The following is a 24,839-nucleotide window of genomic DNA, read 5'->3' on the forward strand; positions in this document are numbered from 1 at the left end:
TATGCAACATCATTGTTTGTTCTACACTTGCATTTGTGCATCTACTTTTTTGCATATCTGCTTTTTGTTTCCCTTTATTTAGAGTGACTATTAATTCTGTGCCACTGTCGAAAAGAAATAATTTGACGACCTTCGAGGTAGGAGACCAACCGTGTCTGACTTTGAGCAACAACAACATCAGTTTTCTTCGGAACTGTGATCTAACAGCAGAGGTCATGGCAGAGTTAGGTCTGTGTGGCATACAGTTTCAGTCTGAAAATGTCAGCGGGCGGAGCAGGAGAGCAGGGCGGGTCGTGTGGAGAGGAGTAGCAGGAATGTGAGTAAGTGCGTGGTGTCAGCGGAGGCGGTGTCGCACCTGGGGAATTACAAGATCAGGCAACCGAGCCGTTGCGGGCTTTTTTTTTTTTTTAATGAAAGTTGTCCCGACGGAAGACATGCATTGAGTTTCAGTTGCGGAATAAGGCTGAAAATGTTCTCTACAGAGCGCAGGCGAATGAGCCTGCACGAGCTGAAGAGGAAAGATCCGGTTTGGGTGTCTGCTGGAAGTTTGTGGCAGGACTCTCTGGCGATAGAGCTGAGCGCCAGCAGCTCATGTAAACAGGTCGTTTCTCCTCGGAGTCGGACCCGGGCAATATCCGTAGCATATATTGTGAACGAGGACGCGTCAATGCCGCAGACTGAGGAGAACTTGTCCCTGAAATGTCTGAAGGAAGCTTGCGCGGACGTACATGCCGTGTTCAAAACCATTTCATTTGAGAGAATATCACTCGGGACCACTGACATCTTGGATAGTTTCTACAATGCAGGCAAGTGCAGGCATGCTCACTGTAGGGTAGTTTGGGTAATACGTACAGGCAGTATGACTCCAATTACGCAACCTGACCCGATCTTTTAAATTTGCCCCACAGATGTAGCAGTGGTTGAGATGAGTGACACTTTCTGCCAGCCTTCCCTCTTTTATCACCTCGGAGTGAGAGAAAGTTTCAGCATGACCAATAACGTAATTCTGTACTGTTACAAGCAAGATACGAGTGATCTACAGGCAGTTAAGGTAACTACAAAGCAATGCATATCGGTCCATTGTTTAGTATTTGAAATCAATATGATATATAAACATCTGCAGCCCCAGTTGAATGACCAGAATGAACACCACCATTTTATGTGAAATGAAATGAAAAGGATCTTGAGTCCTGCATTAGTATTTAATCTGCAGAACCTATTTTCTAAAGGGCCCATAAGTATTGGCCCCTCTTTCAAGTGTCTTCTATTGTGTACACTGGACTTAAGTGGGAGGTGATGGGGCCAATATTGGCACACTACAGGTTTATTTTTGCCCCAGGGGTTCCTGGCATATTATTTCAGCCATGGCTGTAACTAACAGTTTTCATTATTGATTCATATATTTTCATTATTCATCAGTCTGTGTATTATTTAATCTGTTTATTATTTTCACCACTAATCAGCTAATGGTTTACATCTACAAAATATATAAATAAAGTTTTGAAAAATACCCATCACTGTTTCCCAGACCCAAAGGTGACATTTTCAGATGCCTTACAAAATCTAAAGATATTCAATTTAAAATAATATAGAGAACAAGCCAAAGAGGCCAAAGATCATTTGAAATCAGGATCCAATCAGTTGTATATATCCATGAATGTAACTGAAATGAAGCATTAAGTATTACCAGCAAAACAACTGGCAACTGATGCTTCAGCCTCATCGAGTATGAATTTGTCCGTGTATGATACTTGCATTATCTTCCTTCAGGAGCAGTGTGGAAGTTACACGTTCATCCCTTATGTAGTGTCACCTCAAGGTAAAGTGTTTGCCTGTGATGCTACAATGATGACTGGTATCAAAGAGTTGATGCAGCCTAGTTTCCAGCTGGAGCCCCTGCTTACCCCGCTGGTGGAAAGACTTGTGCATGTGCTGAACAGCGTACACATTCAGTCAAGGTCAGGCATAAACTGCAGGGCTCTGTTCACCATCATGTGCTCTGCCAAAAAATATTATCATCTCAGATTACGCCTACATTTTCTCATGTTTTATCTCACAGCTTCCATTATGTTTGAGCTCACTGTTATGACCCTGCTGCTCTTTATGCTGACAGTGAGTACTTCCGGGAGTCAATCAGGCATGAGATTCGCATGGCACGGGAGCGGTTCAGCGGCCAGGCCCTGAGTGAAGAGTTGAACCACATTCAGAAACGCCTGGACAGTGTAGATTTGCTCACCCCTGATATAGTTATGAACCTGCTGCTGTCCTACAGGGACATCCAGGTATGTATGTGGACATTTATATGTATGTGGACATTTATGTGTGCTCTCATCTGTGTGTCTGTAAATGAAATCTACAAGGAGTGTGTAATCAGTAAACATTGACTCTTTCTTTATTGATTAAACTTTAAATACTTTTTGGAATATTGTGGAGTTATGGTTATTTCTTTTATTTAAACAAACCATTTATAATGATACAAGACAGAGAAAAAAAACTTGCAAATCTTTTAATTCTTACTTGTTAAACTATGTAAATGAATTGTTGTTGATTACATGTTAGATCACTTAACTGATTCATCAACTAAACATTTTAGTACAAAATAGGGGCCTATCTTTGTTGAACGATGAGGATGTCTGTGTTTCCATATTAAAGAATCACTGAGGATTTAAAGCAGTCAAATTTAGAAACCAGCAAGAGACCTGGTTTGCAGTGTTCTATATGGATATAAATAGAGTACAGAGTTACCATTGAGGTTTCTAATGATTACTAGTAGTAAATTTTGCAATAATGTTAAGTATGACATGTTATTAAATGTGACCATTGTAAATAATACATTGTAATTTTACACCTTCTTTTCTCTAGAACTATGATGCCATAATCAAACTGGTGGAGACTCTGAACCATCTGCCCATGTGCTCAGTAACAAGACATCAGAATATCCAGTTTCACTACATATTTGCTCTAAACAGGTACCAGCATGACTCCTGTTGGATCCCAGTGTTTTTTTTTTCAAAGTAAACATAATTCAACCCTTGAAATCTCTTTTTCTTTGGTTTCAGCTCAGTGTTTTAGTGCAGTTGTCATCCTGTAGCCTAGATTTGTCTTGTTTGTATACAGGATGGAAAGGGCTTTGTCAAAGCTGCATCACTGCTGATATTATCAAATTTTTCCATGCCAGGAGGAATGACCCTGGAGATCGCGCCAAGGCTTTGGATGCAATTTTGCCCATTGTGGAATCAGGTGGCAAAGTGGCATCAGATGTCTACTGCCTGTGTGGACGGATCTACAAAGACATGTTCATGAGCTCTGGGTTCACTGATCAGCGCAGCAGAGACCAGGCATGCTACTGGTATGGCCAATTTGTCTTTTGTATGTTGTCTCTATAGACCCAATTTGATAGCTGACTACTTTTATGATTGGTGTTGCTCATATGTGTTGGCAGTTTTTTGCATCATTGTTCTGTTCTTATTTTTGTCCCCCGTCTGTTGGACCTGTGGTGTATGCCATCATTATTGTCTTCATATTATTTCTCAGGTATGGAAAAGCCTTTGAGACAGAGCCAACTCTTCACTCGGCCATCAATAATGTGGTCCTCCTGATGGCAGCTGGCCATGAATTTGAGACTTCAATTGAGCTGCGCAAAATAGGTGCTTTGTGTTTTCTGCTTTGTTTATCAGAGAGGATCAATGACGAATACATGACGTTGGTCATCTGGAGACAATATAACTTTATGGTTTGCAGATGCAAGTATATGATAATCTTTAGAATTGATTTTTTAATTAGAATCAATGTAATGTTACACCACCACTGGCTACTTAATGCATATAGTGTGTATGTAAAGAGTGATGATATCACTGCAATATTCATAATGAAATATTCATACTGTGACTCAGCATCCTGCAAGATGAATGGTTAATTTGATCAATGTGTTGCTGTTTAGGTGTGACTTTAAGCACCCTGCTTGGTAGGAAGGGTAGTTTGGAGAAGATGAAGGACTACTGGGATGTTGGTTTCTACCTTGGAGCAAACATTTTAGCTAACGAACCCAGGAAAGTCATCGAGGCCTCTGAGAAACTCTACAGGCTGAAGGCTCCTATCTGGTGAGGCTTAACCTCCAGTTCTTAATGATTAGTAGTAATCATGCAGATCAAGGTGTTCAATCATCATCAGGATTCAGTTGCTAGAGCATGTTATTTTAATTTGAGTTTTTAAAAAAAGCCCCTATGGATTAGAAAGCATTTAGAGGGAACCCTGCTTTATTTCCATATTCATTTTCTGTGGATTAATGAGATTAGTGTGTTTCTTTCAGGTATGTGGCATCCATTATGGAGACGTACATCCTGTATCGTCAGTTTGCCAAGCTGCCTGAGGTGAGATCTCCTAAACAGGACTCCATGGATTTCTGGATGGAGCTGCTATTGCAAACCTGTAAACCCACCGTCTCCACAGACCGTTGCCTAGTAAGACAACACAGTTACCTTAACAGTGACCATAACAATAAACAGAAAACCTAAATCTTCTCTCTAGGTTGGACCTATTTTGATCTTAAGGTTAACACACATTACTATAATACTGTCACAGTATGGAGTGATATGGTCAGAAAATAATGGAGAAAAGCAAGAGAGTTTTGATCTCTGATGAGAAATGTATGAAAGTCATGTTACAAAATATGGGTAATAGAATTTTAATTTTGAATTACTGCTTTTCAGGTGCTCATTCTGGAGCCCAGTAAAGTCTTTCAACCAGCTATTGTGTGTGTGAGTGAGGAGGATGAAAGTCGCACTGTCCAGCTGAAACACGTCACACCCTTAAAGGTATGTAGACCCTCTGTCCCTCAACCCCAGAGCCATTCTCTTATCTTATGATGTTTCAGAGTACCTGCCATACAGAATACAGACCATATTGCATAATAAAAGGAAGAACTGTTGTTTTTCTACACTGATGAATGATCCAGTGAATGTTTCATCAAGGTAGTGTGTAGGTGTGTCACAGTGTGTGAAAAAATTATTTACCTCATACCTCAGGATTGTTTTCTTTCTCTCTCTTACATGTGAACGGAAATGCCATACCTGCTCTGTCATGTGCAGAACATTATGTTTTTATAGTCAAACTGTTTTTAGCCTTTGCTTTAATGTCATCTTTGATTCTACAGAAAGGCTTAAACCAGTGGACTTTCCCAGCCTCTGCAATTCGTGGAGTGAGGTAAAGTGGAGAAGAAAATGTTCTGATGTCTTTAAAATATTTGCTCTCAGTTCTGGGTGTGTCCAAGCCGGCAGCAAAGCTGGACTACCCAAAACCTAGGGGTTGTCCGGCAAACCTTGGCTGTCAGTCAGATTTCTGCTCTGTCAATATGATTTCAGGCTGTTGTTTGTAGGCTTTTTGTTAATTCCACTTTGGCTACTGATAAGTGTCATTCTGTACTTTGGCCTTGTCTTCCGATTTGCCACTTGGGCACTTCTCAGCAAATGCCCAAAACAGTCAGCTGCTGGGCCATTTAAAAAAGCAAACAAACAACTGTATTAGATTGTTAAATCATTGGAGGAAAAGAGAAACACTTCATTCACTGAAGCAGGGCCTTTCTTTTCACCCCCTCCCCCCCCCATTTGTTTACCCAAAGCTGATACTGAAATTCAAACACTAGCCATTGCTCCCCGGGAGCAGAAAAGACAGAATAGATTGTGTTTTAATAAATGTCAGTTTCTTTTATGTTCAGCCGAATTTCATTTGAATACAGTTTTCATCGCAGGGCATGTATTTCCTAAACAAATAAAGTAGGAATCCTGACTGTTAAATATGAATAGCTAAATCTTGCTTCTTTCCCTTTAAAGTGCCTCAAAGATTGATGAGCGGAGCTGCTTCCTGTATGTCCACTACAATTCAGATGACTTCCAGCTTTGCTTCCCCTCTGAGCTTCACTGTAAAGGGTGAGAGACTGATAAATATGCGAAGATACAGCAAGGTGGATTGTGTGTAATTGTGTGTGTGTGTATTGTGAGGAACGATTTGCTTACTGACCAACTGATTTGCTAGATAAAGATGAGATCATTGGTGTGCAGGAAGATAATCAGAAGTCGACAGAATAATGGGAGAGATAGCTTTGCACACTTTATAGTCAATGGCCTGGTGAACTGAGTGTGATGTAATCACACTGTATGAGTCACATTTCCTTTATTGCCCTCTCGAAAAATCCCCCTAAAACAGATTTTTTTTTCAGTGTCACTTCAAGAGTTGACCCAAATCACAAAACATATAATAGTATAAAAAAATACATAATGGCACTTAACCATATCCTTCACTACAAGAATATTTTCATCTACATTAATGTCTTCACACTGTTCCAGTTTCTGCGAGCTGGTGAACTCTCTGATTCAGCTAGCTGAAGACTCTGCTCAGGACCTGGACCATCTAAGTGAAGGAATACTAGAGGTCAGTCAGAGTCCCACATTCCTGTGACACAGAGTCTGCTGTATTTTAGGTCTCACTTGCTTCAACAAGTAAAAGAACAACTGCAGTTACTGGAAAAAATCGAATTCTCAAGAGCAGAAACATTCTGTGAACACAATAACAGATTTTCAGCAGAATTTGGCATTGTGTATAGAGTTTGTGTAAAATTGTTCTATTTTCTTGTCGGAAGTCTCTGAATGAAACATCTGTTGTCTCACTCTTAACTTTTCGTTTTACTGCTTGTGGTTGCTTGTGAAATTCCTTCCCATTCTGCAAACACTTCTGCATCCTCATTCATGCTATCTTCATCTTGTTCTGCAGTACATCTATGAGACTAATGAGAATGGCGACAAGGTGGTTCTGGGTAAGGGCACATACGGTGTAGTCTACGCTGGAAGGGACCTTAGCAACCAAGTACGCATCGCCATCAAAGAGATCCCAGAGAAGGACAGCACGTATGAGAAACAAACCTTGTTTTTTGTTTTTTTTTTCATTTAGAGTCATCTCTCACTGGGAGTCACTAAGCTGCAGCGTTTCTCACATGAATGTTTTTTCCATAATACCCTTAATGGGAAAAGATTTGGCAGATGTCACAGTCACTGGCATGCTCTGGATCAGTGAGCCATTGCACTTTAGGAATCTTGTGGGAGATGGATGAGTGTTTAGTTTTCTCATTCTTTGTTTACTTCTCCACAATATGCACAAAGAACTTAGGCCCGTACTGCAGTCATGTATGGAAATAAAGGATTCAGTGGATGGAAATGTGATATTTAAATCGCTATAAAAGCATTTGACAAACCTCTCTGTGTCCAAGATCCTATTAACGGCAGTGAGACAGAGAAAGAGAGGAAAAAGGATTTTGATGTGGTGTTACAGCAGCTGTCATGTGACGTAATATATATAGCTTTTTCAGTTTCTTCAGGGTAGGAGTACTAAATTAGTTTTTAAATGGTCAAGTCCCGTTACCTTGTTTACATAAAACAGATAATTTTGCAACACTATGAAAATGCAAATGTTGAGAAGTACGATAAGTTATTACATCATTATCTGCATGTATCAGCAATTTACTTATTTAATGGTCACAGTATTTGACCAATAATAAACAAGTTTAGGTGGTCTTAGATAGACATGGTTTGACTTAAACTGTTTACACCCTGAAATTACAGTGTGTGTGTTTTTTTGTGTGTGTTTTTAAAAAAGATAAATTTTGTTGACCTTGAAAAATTAAAAAAAGCCTCAAATTCTTATCCTTGTGTGCCTTCCAGGTATTCCCAGCCTCTTCACGAGGAGATAGCTCTGCACAAGAGACTAAAACACAGGAATATTGTCCAGTACCTTGGCTCTGTCAGTCAGGATGGTTTCATCAAGATCTTCATGGAGGAAGTACCAGGAGGTACAGATCCCAAGATTTAAATTTTTAATACTTTAAGCTGCAAATAGCAAGAGAGAGCAAATATTATACCTCATAAAAACATTTCATAGAAAATTACACACCTTCCTGTGTGAAACTATAAAAAACATTGTTGTCAAAAACAGGAAACAGCATGAAAGTCTGTCTGTCTAGAAATGGCCAATGGAGTCAAAAAGTAGTTATTAGCTATGATATATAAGTAAGCCTGAGTAAAGAAATTTTATTGTAATGTAATAATTTCTCTCAGTTTAGTTTTATTCTTGAGTACTCACATCTGCTTATACAATTACTCATGCCTTTTCAGTTTTATTTGACACAGTAATCTAACTGGTAGACCACTCAGTTTCCATGTCATCTTCAAATGACTATGAATAATAACTAACTAATAATATTAGGTCAAGATTTGTGTCTATCTTCCATGGAAATTCCAACAAATAAGGAAGCCCTGCCCCTGCTAATTACCGTGGAACTTTTTACAGGACATCTATCTTGTGTGTTCAGATTTGTAAGTGCATGTGTAATTGCGTAACATCTACTGGAAGCCAGTTTTAGGGAAGTGGGTGGGTCCAAAGACATCCTGCTCATTGGAAAAAATCTCTTAAGACAGTGGCATGATTGTCAGAACAACTGATTTATGAACAAGATTTTGTGAGCAATTCAAGTCCATTGCTTTGTCTGATATTATCAGATGTAGTTAAGAAACCCGAGAAATAACCCCCATTTTCAACAAAAACAGAAAATTATTTATCTTCCAGTGTGACACTAAAAGTGGAAATTGTGATTGTTTTCACCTCTGCCTTCATGAACAAGTGAGAAAAATATTTTTGCTGCAAGTTTCTGTTGTTTAAAATGGCATAATACATTTTACATTCTTGCATTTAGGAAGCTTGTCATCTCTCCTTCGCTCCAAATGGGGACCTCTGAAAGACAATGAAGCCACCATCATCTTCTACACCAAACAGATCCTTGAGGGGCTCAAATACCTTCATGAAAATCAGATAGTGCACAGAGACATTAAGGTGAGCAAAGCATGTAAAATGGCAAATAATTATCTTATTTTGCAGAATAATTTGATAACAGTATCAGAAAACATAAACATGTTAATGTGGGTAAATGTGTCTTTGCTGCAGGGTGACAATGTATTGATCAACACATATAGTGGAGTACTGAAGATCTCTGACTTTGGAACCTCCAAACGGTTAGCAGGGATCAACCCTTGCACTGAGACATTTACTGGTAAGATGGTGTATATGGTGTAAATGGTGATCCCATATACAAAGTTAACTATATTATAAGCATATACTGTAGTTTTTATCTTTGTACTGATTGCAGTGGCTGCATTTTATCATGTTTTTTTTCCATAGGAACTCTCCAGTATATGGCCCCAGAGATTATAGACCAAGGGCCTCGGGGTTATGGGAAACCGGCTGATATCTGGTCCCTTGGGTGCACGATCATAGAAATGGCAACAGGCAAAACACCCTTCCATGAGCTGGGAAGTCCTCAGGCAGCCATGTTCAAGGTAAAGAAGGGAAAGTCCTAAATTAGGCAATTATTTTTTATTTTTTTTAATAACAATAGTGAACACAAGTGGGGCTTTGAGGAAAAATCATAAAAGTTACTCTTCAGATGATGAACCCCTGTGAGCTGATGATACCCTAGCTTTTCTTCAAGTGCCACTATCAGGTTGACATTTGTGGTCTGGAGTGAAATGTCTCAACAACTATTGGATGGATTGCTTTGTGATTCCCTGCATGGATTAATTGTACTGACTCTGGTCTTCCCCTGACTTTTAATCTACTGCCATCATGAGGTCAAAACATTATTCAATACTTTTTAAACCAAATAACCAAACACCTGCCAACATAAACGAATTGTGAAGTGAATATAGTCAACATTACACCTGCCTGATAAGCATCAGAATGTTACAATTGTCCATGTGACCATGGTGATTGACATTCAACAACACTACATGACTGTAGTCTTGTTTAATAAATTTTAGCAACTTCCACTGTTTCTCTTTTAAAACACGCAATCTACAAGTTGTTTGAATGAATGAAAATAATTTCCTTTTAATGATAAATGATGTAATCTTCTCCAAACTGTCAGTGACCTTTAAACAATCCTGTCAAGGTGGGCATGTTTAAGATCCACCCCAAGGTTCCTGAGTGCATGTCAGACGAGGCAAAGGGCTTCATCATGAACTGTTTCGTGCCAAACCCAGACGACAGATCTACAGCTGCAGAGCTGCTGATGGATGCCTTCCTCAGGTCGTCCCCCAAGAAGAAGACCAAGGCTCCGCAGGAATCAGAACCTAGTGAGACCTCAGTGCACTTCAAATTCACATTATGCTCTTTGTCATATATGATATCAGTCTACATCAGCTAGTTTATCAAAATTGAATTTTATTTCCATTACAAAAACTTATCAAATGCAGTTACCTTTCTCCTTTGCATCTCTCACATTTTTGTTACTGTTTGTTATTTCCTATAAATCATTGTTATTGCACCTGCACTGTTTGGTAAGTGTTTTTATGAAACCTGGTAAATGCCAGTGAGATGTTGAACAGTGATATACAGTATCTAACCACAATCTTGCTGTTTTTTTTTTCAGCTGACTATCAGCGCAGCCTGTCTGTACCTATCTCCATCCTTGTGGAGGACACTGATTTATATGCGGGTTCAATTGACCTTTCCTGTTCCCTGGACCTCAGGAGGCCCCAGTCCACCATCAGAGCAGATGAAGTCTCAGAGAGTCCACCCAGCACCAACAGCTTCCTGCTGTGAGTTAGATTTTTGCTCAACAGAAGATAGAAGCCTTACAGTATCTGCATAGGCCATAGCTGTTCAGGATCTCACAACAGTGGTAAACCACAATGAGGCTTCAGTCATGAAAACTGCAAATGCTGCATCTTCTGTTGGCACAAAAAGGGTATAATGCACTTGTATCAAATGTCACAGTTAACCATGCACTACTTTTGAAATTACCTGTAACATACTCCACTTTTTTGTTTTTTTGTTTTGTTTATCTATATCTGTTGAGCTAGTGATTGATCTCTTTACTGCCCCCTGCTGTCCAGAATACCAGAAGACTCTCTATCAGACATGAGCAGTCCAGCATCAACAGAGGAGAATATGGGTCTGTTTATGCTGAGAAAGGACAGTGAGAGAAGAGCCACACTGCACAGAATTCTCACTGACTATATCAGCCATGTCATCTCTAATATACAGGAATCTGTGCCTCAGGTGGGTGAAGAAAATTTACAACAACATAGGTTAAAATGTTGTGTTGACATCTGTTAACTGCATGACGTCCTGCATAACACCTATAGGGTCTTCTCCAGAGTTCTTAAGAGTCAGACTGATTATTGGTTCACCAATAATTATTGGCTACTAAACAGCATCTATGAACGAGATTCTGTTTATCAGTATTGACAAGGCGTAAGCTAACAGGCAAAGACGCGTTGCTTCAAATGAGCTCTGAATGTGTCTCAGGTTGATATTACTGAGATTGTCCAAGACATCCAAGACATGTTGTTGCACTGTTGATTGAGTGGAAAGTTAATATTAACATTGGCTTGCAAGTTAATATTAAGTTAATAACCTAGAGCCTAAAGGCACTGTCTGCTGTTATGTCTTACGCATGGCAGTATTTTTCCACAGAACAGATACTACAGCTGTATTTGTTATGTTGTCTTTAATTATTTCCAGACACTTGCCTCATTTTCCAGTCTTTCTATTTTTTTTTTTCTCTTAAAAGTGTGGCAAGGGACCAACACTCACTCCAGACCACATTACCCAGCTCATTGGTTGCTTGCGAGACAACATCCGCTCCCCGGATAGGAAGCAACTGACTAGTGGTCTGCTGGACCTCCGAGCCACCCTGCTTGCTGCCAGAGTACCTCTGAGCAACCTGCAGGCAGTGCTGTTCAGCTTCCAAGATGCAGTAAGTTTTTTACTGAGTCAATACAGAGATTTTCCTGGTGATTAAACAGCTGTCATTTTTTTTTCTCACAATCATATTAATCTACCTGCTCTGTATGAAGGTGAAGAAGGTGTTAAAGCAACAACAAGTGAAACCTCACTGGATGTTTGCACTGGACAATCTGCTGAGACAGGCTGTACAGGATGCCATCACTGTGCTCCTACCAGGTAGAGCTTCATCTTTTTCTATGTAAGTTCTATAATTTGGTTAAATTCTCAGAGAGACAAGCAGACACTAGAGGATGAGTGTGGTTTCGGGAGTAACATTGTCAACCGGCTCTCTTTTTATATGTTTCTCTCCTTGTGTATTCATTCATTTAATTGTTTAATTACTTTTGGGGAGTCCTGTTGGTTATTTATTCCTTGTCACTGTTTCTTGCATTCATCTCCCCCCGCCTCACCCCACCCCACCCCTTTGCTTGTCAGAGCTGAAGCTCCAGCTGCAGTGCTCATTTGAGATTGACGACAGCATTCCTGAGGAGCAGTCTGCTGATCCAGACACTCCTGTAGTTTTTGAGGCTGACCAGCTGGGGGCACCCATAGACCTGCAAAATACAGCACCCATCAATGAGAACATGCCTCTAGCTGACCCCCAACCTCCTACAGACCTTGTCTTCTGTACCAGCTGTCCCCTCAGCGAGAAACTGAGAGATCTACGACTAGAGACCAGAAGGTAGTATTCAGCTGTCTTTTTTTTTTTTTTAAATCATGATGCTTTTTGTTGTGCTACATTTATTTTTTGATGCATTTATTGAACAAACTACCAATAATTATCAGTTCTGAGGTCATGTTATGCTTGTAAAATATTTCATTTTGAAGGTTCATGATTTGACATTTATAATTTAAATGTGACTTCTTTGCTGGAAAACAATGTGAACAAGCATAACACTGGCATCTCCATTAGGCTCTGCACAGTAATAAGTAAGAATCGTGAGTTGTACTGGTTTCTGCTGAGTGATGATGGTTTCTTGTGTTCCAGACTGCTGAGTCAGCTGAATGAGAAGGAGAGAGAGTACCATGAGCTTCTGAGGACCTTTGTCCAGAGGAAAGAGGAACAGTTGGATGTACTTAGGAAAGCAGCCATCACTGAAGGTCATTTTTTCCCTTTTAACCACACAATTTGTTACAGCTATCTAGATTGCACTATAACTATGGTGTTACACAGGTGAGTCTGGTAATATGAGTAAGTATGTATTTACAGGTTATTTTGAGCACAATTTGTGCTGAATCAAGAAAATTCAGCTGCAGCACTTTTAGATAAATTGTTAAAGTCTGTTTCAGTACAACATCCGCATACCACATACTGAGAAGATACTGAAAAGACAGTAAGATTGGAATATATATTTATATTAAAATACACTTGAAAAAATCCACACCTATCCTTTAAATTGTTGGCATATGGTCTTTTCAAATAATCTGTCTTCCAGTAGCTTTAACTTTGGTCTGCCAGAACCTACCTATCCAGTACATGGAGAAGGTTAAAACAAACATTCAGGAATATTTGCATATTTCATTTGATCTGGGTCAGGTGTCACCATCAAGCATCAGGTAAAGTAGCTCTCTATGTTAAATGATTCCCCCTTTTTGTAATTCTTGACAAAAAATATACCAAATTAAAATGGAGTATATCCACAACAAGTTGATAAGTTATATTGCTAATTTGTTTCTACATTGTTTGCTTACGAGTGAGTCATTTCCTAAGAGTTAGTAAGAACTCTGCCTATAATCTGATGCTTAGCCAAACAAGCTGCAGCATGATCAGTATTACATCAAGGGACCAAGCCCTCTTGAATTTATCAATGCACTCTGTCATGTGCATTACTGTTTCTTAAGACTTGCACCAGTCAGTCCCTGCCACACCTCAGCTTCAGGCTCTGGATTTCTGCCTGACTAGTTTCTGTCAGAGGCGTACACCACTGGATCATCAAATAATGTGCTCAAACTTGACATGTCAGTTTGGATAATGATTATGCAGTCTGGCTGCGGAAACACAATAACTTTTTGCTGCGTGTAACATTAATACCATAAAATATTTTATGCCTGTAATTTGCATACAGTGTCAGTACAGACACACTGACTGGTTCTAATCTCTTTACATTCTAGATGGTGAGTTAGCCTCACATAACAGCTTTGATCCAGAGGTGAAGGCTCTGGTGAGCTGGCTCAAGTCTGTTCCTGTGGATCAAGACACCATTGATAAGGTAAACTCAAATGAAGCTCTGCCTTGTTTTCTTGGTAAGTCTGAGGCACTTTGGAATTACTCATCCACCCACGGTTAATCCACACATGTGTGATCCTGTTTTGTAGTTGCTCTCTCATAAGTTCACCTTGGACTGTCTCCTCTACATGGCCTCCAGGGATGATTTGACATATTGTGGAATAAGGTGAGCTATCTCCACATATGGCCCTCACACAATCTCTCCTTGCAGAAACATAGGAAGGGATTACCTCAGAGATGGTGATGGAGAAAAGATGCAGTCTACCTCCTTTAGTTTAAGTTGGTCTCTGAGATACTTTATTTGTAACTTGGAATCTGTAAATCTCTTTTAATCGGTCCAGTATTGTTGTTTCAGAGGTGGCATGCTGTGTCGAATCTGGGCAGCCATCACAGTTCGCAGGAAGACCCAGCTCAGCACGCACAATGAGGACAGTGAAGACACTCTTCTTTAATGGCTGATGTTGTACATCTAGGGACAGATTTATTGACAGGCAGGTCCTGTGTTACCTGGGGGAAGTTGGGCAGTGGTGAACATAACTGACTTGCAGGGAACCGATGTAAAGCAGAATATATTTTGAACCTTGTTGAACTGTGAATGTGTTTTTTTTTTATAAAGATACTGACAATTTCTGCCAGTTTATGTACATATATGGTAGAATGCAAAACTCTTCTCTTCAAAGTTAGGTCTTGCCAGCATTTTTTGTTTCTTTGTTTGTTTACATTTTCTCAGGGCTTTGACAAGTGGGACTGTAGTTATGCCTTCATAAAAAAGCTGCCTTGTGGGGTATAGATTTCTCTGCAGACAAAGTAGTTTAATGTTATTTGAATGATTCCTTCTGATGATGCTGTTTAACTGTGTTTTACAGAAAACTTGGCAGGACTTAAGTTATAGGGTGCACTGTATTAAACCTGAATGTCTCTGCATTCTTGGGAGAATTATTTGTACTAAACATCCTGTTAAAAGCCACTCAAGTAATAAAGAGGAACCCTGAATCTTTCAGAATGGCTTGTTACCTGCATGTAGCCATTGTTTGTAATAGGGAGAGAGGGATTTGTGAGGGAGTGACGTAGGCTGGAAGAAGTGATGAAATGGTGAACAGTCTTTAAATTCCACATGTGTTTCCTCATGTGTTTTCACAATGTTGACATCTCCTTAGAAACAGTGGCATGGACTCTGTGTGTATGTCAGAGTCCATGTCTGCTGTATGTGTGTGTTTTGTTGTTTAGCTACTCTTCTGAGTAGGTCTGCTGTTTTAGACATTCTAAGTGAGGACTCTTTTTGTGATAAACTATTTTGTCTGGTCCTCATTTCTTGGGTGGGTTGAGGATTTAGGCTTTAAAAATTGGGTTTGGGTAATAAGAGGAATGGAAATAAGAGGAAGGCAAAGGTTAGGATCATAATATTAGGGAATTAATGTCGTAAGTGAGAACTCTTTACAAGGTAAGAAGATATTTGAGCACACATCTGATTTGTTTTTTCCAGTGTGTCATTGTTGCCTTGTTGCCATTCTCAGGAACCATGTCTAATCAGAGGATGTTCATTATTTTTATAAGCTGCATAGAGATTTGTTAAATGCCATATGCATGCTCCAGTGTTCTGTCAACAGGGATACGATTTCATTGAGAAACTGGGCTTGGCTCCTAATAACTATGGCACTCACTGATATGAGTAATACGTTATTCAGTATTTGATTTTGAACAATTGGCTGTAATTGTAATGGCAAAGGATGTGTTCACATTGCTTTTATGGCCTTGTGTGACCTGGCATACTTATTGGAGTGCAATGATGTCCTAATCAAATAGGAGAAAACAAGTGCCTGAATTATTAGAAAGAGCCCACCATAACAGCATAGACATTGTCAAGCAAGTAATTAAATTAAGCTTCAATGTGTTGCAGCCCATATACAATGGCACCCCCTACTATAATGTAAACAGGCATTTCCCTTTCCCATGTTCACAGATTTATGACATCCATTCTTCATTCAGGATCATAAAATCCAAAAAAAACTTAACCCTAAACCCTTTAGCCAAACTACTGATGAGGCCTCATACAGTGAAGATACCTCTGAAATAAAGATTACTGAATAAAGGGTAGAATGCCCATAAATAAAGCTCTACATCTTCCTTGTCTGTCCTTGGAAGGTGTCAGAAAGAAACTTAATACTCAGATTTATCAACCAAATTCAATTTGGCATCATCCTTTTGTCTCATTCCAGTGCCCTGCTTCTTTATTATTTGTGTAATAATGTGATAAATCCACAAAGAAACATCCTCTTGATACAAAAATGTGATGACATGATATAAAAAAAATCAGATTTGTTCCAATGTGAGATTTCTATGTGCTAATGATTAGTATGTTTTAAAAAATTATACAATTTAGTGTGCTAATATTCATACTGGATTTAAACCTTTCAGGGGTGAACTGGAGGATTTTCTTTCCAAAATAAATAGAAAGCTGTTTTGTCTACCCATGTGCCACCAAGTGCTACAGTCTTGCAGGTTTTCTGTCAAACCTACAGCAGGTAATGTCATTGAATACTTCCTCCCCTGCTTAAAACGGCTAATAAATGAGATTGCAATACTGTTTGGCTGGATTGAAAACCCATATCCACCTGGCTCTCTGCTGCACATGGTTGGACCAAACACTAATTTCATTCATGTGAACTGATGTAACGTGGCTGTTGTTATGTTTGACAAACTAATGCTAATGTGCTACGTTTACTGTGAGTCACAGTACCTAATAGCTACAACGCAGGCAGCAGCTGTCACCTCAAACAAACTCATTTCTTATTACAGATAATTGAATGTAATGTGAGTGCAACCCCCTGAGTCTCCCTTATTCTAATAAGCTTTGAAACACAATAGCATTAGGATTGTCCGGCTAATTGGATGCAAACTGTTAACTTTGATCGGACATAATGGTGCACAGAGTCATTGTCAACTGGCTTATGGAAGAATTTATCTATTTACAATGTAGAGGGGCTACCAGTCAAGGTTACAGGGTTTTCTTATCATGCACACTGACAATGTAGCTTTTGTCTTAAAGCTTGAATCAACTGTATCCTCTTGTCATCATCATGCTAGATTTTTCATTTCTAGTCACATTCTCTTGTTTTCCACATATTTTTAATGGCACCATGATATATAGGAAATCAATCATCTCTGCTGTGTGTGGAGGTGGAGCTAAGTCACTGATAGGCAAAAAATAAGGACTGCTGTCAGGGGGATTTTGGCAAGATCTTGGGGGGATTGAGGATGCCACGCTGGGAGGCCCAGAACCTCTGGGATTACTGAGCTCACCCTCCTCCTTGCCGGTTCCCATGGGACAGCCCCTCCGCTGTCCTGGATTAAACTCCTGCCCACATGCACAAGGAAAGCAAAATGTGTCCATTTCTTGCAGGTTTTGATTAAAAATACAGCAGTAGTGCTGCAGCATGACTCAGACTTTTGCTTCTCCTTTGACAAGCAAATTGTGTCTCTGGTCTTGAGTACACCATCACTTCAAGTGCTTGTTAATTACCAGTTCATCGTTTGTTTTGTAACATGTCACTAAGTGCAGATCTCACTAACAACCTGGCTGCTGCTTATACAGTATTACACTCACATGCCTGCAGGTGCTCACACATGTACTGCATGCATGCACAGATCAGATCAGGGCCATCCTCCTCATGATTTCTTTGCTAATTTGGTACATCCATCTCCACACCAGAGCGTTTTTGCAGTCGATCAGGAATGGGCAGCATGATCACATGACACATTATGAGAACATGTTCTGCATTGCTGTCACTCCCCTGGGTGCTGATGACACTTTGCTGTGTAGGAATTTTGGCCTGTACATCATTTAGTCCCGGGTTACCTCACAGAAATGTAAGACATGTCAGTATTTGTTTAAATACCATTATTGTCATTCACAGATTTGATTTTTTAAATACTTTGCCTTGCATGCGCCTGTAATACTACTGTTGTATTTGTCCTCTATGGAAGCTTTTGGTAGGAATTCTGTTATCTTTATGACTGTTGGGAGGACAAAAGAATAATCTTACAAGCAATTAACTGGAAGATGTTGTTACATTATCTCCTCTGTTCCACCCTGCCACATTTTGGAATACAATAGCTTGTAAGTTGCAGCTAGCATTAGATTAGGCCAGACTTCACTCTGTCAAACAAAGGATGGGTGACTATGGTGGTCACAGCTGGGCAGAAATATTCCCTCACCAGTTCTGGGGGGTATGATTAGAGTTAATCCTGGCTGTAATCCAGGGATCTGAATTAAAACATTAATCTCGAGTGCGTGCATGTGTGCAAATGTACACATGTGTAAGAGCATGGGTGTTTGTGTGTGTATAACAGATCTTCACTGGGGGTTGACCTCTAGACTGTCTCTCACCATTTGTTTATCTCTGTTGTGTGTGTGTCACTCTAAAGGCAATTGTACTTTCCTTAGTGCAAATATTAACATCATGAATGTGCTAAGCATTATACATGCTAAACATTAGCATGCTAGCATTGTCATTGTGAACATTTTAACACGCTGACAAATCTCATGTGTTTTTTTCTCTGCCTCTTTTTCATTTCTTTTTCCTGCAATCTGTAGCTTCTGTTTTGATGTTTGCTACTCAAGGGGCACCCAGTGTGATGACTGAGCTATTTTGCTGCTGGTGCTCTCTTGATTGGTCAGTTTAACCTCACTGAAACTCAGACTGTTGTAGTGAAGGTTTCCCTCCTTACAAACCGAACCAGGGGTCAAGGGAAAGCACTCCCACCCTCTCATTCACGTTTTTTTCCTGCCTCTGCTATTTCCCCCCTCTCCTCATTGTAGGTTGTCATGGAAATGAAAGCACAGGGAGGGGGGGTGGGGTTCTATTATTGAAGCGGTTGCAGGATTGGTAGTGGGCTGGGAGCTGGGTATAGTGAAATGGAGCGATTCAGGCACTCATAAACAGAGAGTGCGGTGGAGCAGAAGGGAGGTGGAAGGGCTGAGGGTGAGAGAGAGAGAGACAAGGGAAAGAAGAATAGAAAGGGGCCCTGGGGGCGAGGGGAGAGAGGAGCCAACTCCACGTGTTTTGGCCCTGCTTCTTACTGATAGCACGTTTTAGGCCATTACGTCATAGTCTGCCAGGCTCTCTGGTGTTTGAGACATACTGCTGTAGAATCACATTCCTCATGGAAGACTGTGAACTGAGCCCATGGCAATGCCACCTGTTGTAAGGTCAGGAAAGCTGTGCAAGGAAGAGCAGTGCAAGAGGTGTTTATAAGCAGTGGTGGGGTGTGTTAAGTGCCATCTTTTATTGTATGCCATATGGAGAACAGTTTAAAGAAACTGAGCTTAAAATTGACTTGACAAATCCATGAACAAAGAATGATTCTGTTATTTATTAGTGGACCTTGGGCACAGCAAGTGCTGGCTGTTGTGTTGGCATAATGTACACGTTGAAACGTGTACATTATGCCAGAATTTTATTCGGGTTAACAGGGAAAATCTAAAAATCTTAAATAGGTGATGTAGAAAGCCCTTCTTTGTAATCTCACTTGATTTTGAATGATGAGCCTGGAGGGGTTTTTTAAAGGGGGATTAAACAGATTTTACTTTTTCACATAAAGGCCAGTTTAATAGTCACTAGAAGTATTATTCAGTTTTCTGTGGCTCAGGAGGAAGCTTTCCAGTGTTTGAAAAATGCAGAAACCAGTATTTTTGGAGCAAGATACACACTACAAGCTAAAGGACATCTTAACCTATGCTGCTATGGTTTTGACCATTATTTTTTAAATGGGTCTCTTTTTGTTGTATTCTTGGATCGTGTGTATTGTACCGGTTTTCAGTACACTGATGTTTTGTCCAGCTCAGTTGCAATACAATGAAGTTGCAGGTCCAAACAAACTGTATCCAAAACATGCAAATTACAAGACTCTTGGATTTGAAACTTACAATAGAGCAAGACCTCACAACTCCAGTCAAAACTCTATTCCACAGTGATAGGCAGACTAAAATTCAGATGATTCAGACCAAGCAGTGTTCTTTTTCATTGCACCCTAGAGAGAAACACAAAGAAACAGGCAACTCTCCCACACTCTATCTCTCCTTACCTCTCTGCCTGCGTTTACACACACGTTTTTCCAGTGTGACATGTGATGTAGTGCCTGATTAAATCACACTACAGGAAACAAAAGACACCAAAGTCATAAGTTATTTGAAACTACAGGCCCCCTACAGGTGATGGTGACCTTTGACCCTGCTGAGTTTTGCCCCTGATGTGGTAACAAAAATAGTGATACTTTCTGAAACCAGACGGCAGATTGAATCAGCGAATGTTCAAAAACCTCAGCTCTGGTGATGACATTGCTAAAATGTTGAAACTGTCTTGGCTAAACGTCTTTGTGCAAACACATTTCAGTACTAAATTAATCACAGTTAATGAGCCTTATATCCACCCCTCCCTTAAGCTACCCCACCCCTGCTGCTTAAAATGCTACCATTTGCTAAAGACAGAGATAGTACATTCAGTAGTCTATAACATAGACTAGGCCTATGTTCTCTGGGGACATTCTGAACATTCCTGCTATTGTTATTTCATTACTAGGCTGAGGGTTACCCTTGCCATTCACCATAGCTGACCTCTAGACTCACTGGCAGTGGTGATGGTGATGACCATGTTCCTTAGAATAGAAAAAAATATGTGAGATAGTAAATCTTTCATTTGTAAAAGTAATGGTGCAAAAATTCTGGTAGCTGATAAACTATTTAGGTCTTACGGGACGTAATTTATTTCAACTACTGCTGTAACTGTTGGTTGTTGGTTGTTGAAATTTAGTTTCTTTTGTAATGTTCTTTTTGAGTAAATTCTAAAATGACCAATTCTGCTCTCTCTCATTTCAGGTCAGATTTTGAATTGGTCCAGTACTTTGGTTAATGATCAAACACCTTCTAAACAATGACATGTCTAATGACATTCCTATCACAGCTGTACTTGTTATTTGGTGCTAACTAGAAAATAGAAAACTAGAAAAGGGCAAGCTAACACACTACACTAAGATGGCTGAAATGATAAACATTACCAGTTAAACACTGACATATTAGCAATCTCATTAACGACATTTTAGCATATTAATGATTCAAAGCACTTTTGTGTCCAAGATCCACAAGCATGGTTGTAGACCCTTGATTAATGCAGCATGCTGTTATGATATTAGATATTAAGTATAAAGCTGCTTTGAGCCTTCCCCCATAATGTAAAATTGATAAATTGAAAGAATGCTCACCACATTTGACAGCATCTCTGAGACGAGGGAAATTGGCTGACTCCCCATATTAATATTGAATTGGTTGCTGTCTAGATGCCTAATTGGCACTTCCAAAGTGTCCATTTGTGGCAACCACTTTGCAGAGAAGTCCGAAATAGCTACCTGAACATTTGAAAATTTACTGAGCAGTTTTCAAAAGAGGTTACTTTTGTGAGATGTATGTCAAGGAACTTCTACTTGAGCTGGACGTTACAGTACTCTGTCCATCCCAGAACACTTTCAGTTCACATGGGTTTTTTATCCTTCTTATTTGACTGTACCTTCTCCCTTTCAGGAGCAGGAGTCCTGTTGGTTCCTGCTTAAACAACACAATACTCAAAGAGGTGCGAAGAAAGACACACAACAGGCTTCAGAATGTTATCTTTCCACAGATAAGCCATCAGCAGCTCTTCAGCTTTTCTTCTGCAGTATCAGTTGTCTATTGCTGACTCCCTCTTCCTTTTCCTTTGAGTTTCTTCCTCTGCTGTATTGTCTCTACAGTAGTTAGTCTTGTTTTAATGTTGTGTAGTTACTGATGTACTGATGTAATCATGTCCTCTTAGTAGTAATGATTTACTGTCTTATTCCAAGTGTTCTCTGTCAATTGCCCTGTTTCAACGCACAAACTGCTTATGGAGATCAGTGGAAGTGTAATGAGATCCATGTGTGTGTGTGTGTGTGTGTGTGTGTGTGTGTGTGTGTGTGTGTATTAAGTGAGGAGTGCAGCTGCAGGTCCAAAATCAAGTCCTTTCTTGAGCACTCAGGGATGGCGAGAGGAGGAGGGGTTCCTCCACTTCCTGTGTGCAGTGAGGTCACACAAGTGGTTCACTTATGGAGATGGCACGGGTTCACAGGTTGCTTAAAGAACTTATCATGAAACCAAAACCAAAAATGTAGCGAGGGATATGAGAGTGGAAAAGTAAATAAAGGCTTTGGACTGCACTTATGTGTATCTCTATCAGTCACTGCTTCAGTCTGCAGACCTCTTACAAGACACGCAAAATTTCAATACGTCTGAAACACATCTAAGGGAGGCCAACTGTTCTAATTTCTCCTGTTTGCATCCACCTTATTTTGAATGGCTCATTAGCACAGCATGGTACAGTGATGTGTGATAAATGCACACATGCCTCCTGACTTTGAGGTATGCTTTTATCCCCAGCCTTTTATTTCTGCGATCAGACTGCTGGCTCGAGCACCTGGTATTCTGTCTAATGTGCAAGGCTGAATAGTAATGGTTTATCTGAAACACAGGAAAAAATTCAAAGTTACCTTCTTTTTGGTAAGATATAAAGTGGAAGGAAACTCAGAAATCAATTTAAATTCTTTTTAGAAAATGTATTCTGCTAGATCAAAAAAAAAAATTAAATCCATTCAAATTTCATATTACATTTATGGCAAGCAGGTATCTTGTGTTTGACTTCTTGGAAAAGAAATAAATGTTGACATTTTTTTCTTAAAATTAATGCTGCTTTTAATTTCAGTCTGCTAAAGTAAACATATTAATTTAATGTCTCATCCATTGAGGTCAGTATTCTCATATTCTTATTCCTCATCAAACCTAAATCTAAACACTAAATATTTGGTATGTTGTGCAAAAATAGATAACAAACTAATTAATATTAGTATAGCATGCGCTGCTGATTCAAAATCCTTTTTTTCTCCCCAGAAAAGTTTCTATTTTCTCAAAATAAACATTTAGTGTATTCTTGAGTTTTGGAAGTATGAAGCCCTTGATCTTTCATCACCACTTAAAAACATTTTCTACTCTCCTTCAATCTTTCCTTGACTTTGAATGGAGTGGAAATGTATCTCCTAATAGCTCCCTTTTCCCAGTAAAAGGAAATAGAGTACTTATCTGCGATTCAATTACAGATTGTTTTTGAATCAACAGACTTTAATGACTTTAGCTGGAGTCTTGTGAATTAATCAAGGACAGCTAAGAAGAATGTGATTACAAGTACAAGTAGACTTTGAGTTATACACATTAAACAGTCACTCTTTTGGTTTTAATTCTGCAAAACCAACTAACCATGCACACTACAGCAAACCCAACCCCCACCTCCTTCAGCATCCCCCACTTTCCAGTTGCAGTGACAGGTGGCTCTTGGGGGTTTGGGTGAACACAACTCAACAGCTGCACAAAAGAGCCCTACTGGGGTCCTTTTGACGGGGTGTCCCCTCTCAAGCGTGCCTATGAGCCCCTGGCCCAGCCCCCACCTTGGCAGATGCTCTGAGAAATCCACAGGTGTGAGACGAGAAGACAGTCTGGAGTTCCTAATACTGTTATGTAACAAAGATCAATTTTTAGTCACATGCTTAAAACTGGTTTATGTTGTTTCTGATTAAAAAAAAACAGGCTGACAGGAAAATCTGGTGTTCTTTTTTACACTGAAATTACACACATGTATAACCTATTAATTCCAACAAATTAACCATACAAATTCTAGCTAAGTCAAAGTTGTAGCAATAAGGCTGATCTAACATGATTTAAAAACAGAAGAGCACAGGTAGTGTGCACACATAATACTGTAAACTCCAAACAGTTTTGATACAAAACCTAAAAACTTAAAAACATACAAAACCTAAAAACATCGAGTCAAAGAATTGTGGGAGGTCACAATATGGAGTGTGTAAACTACCTTTTTCCTTTTGTCCTGTCCTGCTATCCAACTGGGGCTCAATTTGCAAACTATCCTCATTCTGTTATCGCTACATTTAGGTCACTGAGCAGGGATTCACATCTTAAGAAACTTAGATTGATGTTTATGAGTTCTGCAGAGAAAACTCGAAAAAATGTTATATATTTGACAACACATTTGACAATATATATATATTATTATATTATACATTATATTAAACATTATTATTATTATATTAAACATTAGTTCTAATGTTTATATTTCTCTAATGTTTATGGCTTAAAACTGGGACCTGAGTACCAATTTCGTACCATAACATGCAAATTTCCTGGTATGACAATAAAGTTCCTTGATCCTTGATCCTATATACATACATACATATATATACATATACATACATACATATACACATAGACACACACACACACACACACACACACACACACACATATATAACATATGTAACTATTTTTTGTCATTATTTTACGAGTTACCCGTAAAATAAAACACATGCCTGTCAAAGGAGTGTTTTCCAAGTCAAGGGTTTATATTGAATGTGAACTGTGAACTGTCTATGAGAGCGCTGTGGGAGGGTGCACCGATAAGGTTGTAGGTTACAGAGGATTTTTTTTCACATATACATTTGTTTTTCTTTATGAATGCCGCCACAAAATCATGATAAAAATGTTGAAACGTAACACTACCCATGTGGGTCTTCGACAACATTAAAACGAACCATAATGTTACGAAGTCTAGTAAAGATAACAGCTACACACACCCCTCTTGACAATGGTACAGTCCAATCCGGAGGCCAGTGAGGGACCATCCGCACGAGCAGAGCATCAGCTGTAGTGTGTCGGAGA

The 24,839-nt window shown here is 39.5% G+C and overlaps 1 protein-coding gene across 1 annotated transcript; it reads left to right on the plus strand.

The window, feature by feature from the left end:
- The first annotated feature begins 359 nt into the window (after positions 1-359).
- si:ch211-1i11.3 (mitogen-activated protein kinase kinase kinase 5) lies at positions 360-17,733 on the plus strand. Its single transcript, XM_041044459.1, has 28 exons — positions 360-806; positions 909-1,051; positions 1,771-1,958; positions 2,114-2,282; positions 2,863-2,969; positions 3,179-3,349; positions 3,535-3,647; positions 3,941-4,100; positions 4,310-4,460; positions 4,710-4,814; positions 5,153-5,202; positions 5,829-5,924; positions 6,342-6,426; positions 6,766-6,899; positions 7,710-7,837; positions 8,738-8,874; positions 8,986-9,091; positions 9,220-9,377; positions 9,989-10,172; positions 10,469-10,637; positions 10,935-11,100; positions 11,615-11,800; positions 11,901-12,006; positions 12,265-12,511; positions 12,818-12,930; positions 13,942-14,039; positions 14,146-14,222; positions 14,412-17,733. The coding sequence occupies exons 1-28, from the start codon at positions 470-472 to the stop codon at positions 14,506-14,508; spliced, it is 3,981 nt and encodes a 1,326-aa protein (XP_040900393.1). The 5' UTR covers positions 360-469; the 3' UTR covers positions 14,509-17,733.
- Positions 17,734-24,839: the final 7,106 nt, after the last annotated feature.

The sequence above is a fragment of the Toxotes jaculatrix genome, chromosome 8, assembly GCF_017976425.1.
Source record: "Toxotes jaculatrix isolate fToxJac2 chromosome 8, fToxJac2.pri, whole genome shotgun sequence".
NCBI lineage: Eukaryota > Metazoa > Chordata > Actinopteri > Toxotidae > Toxotes > Toxotes jaculatrix.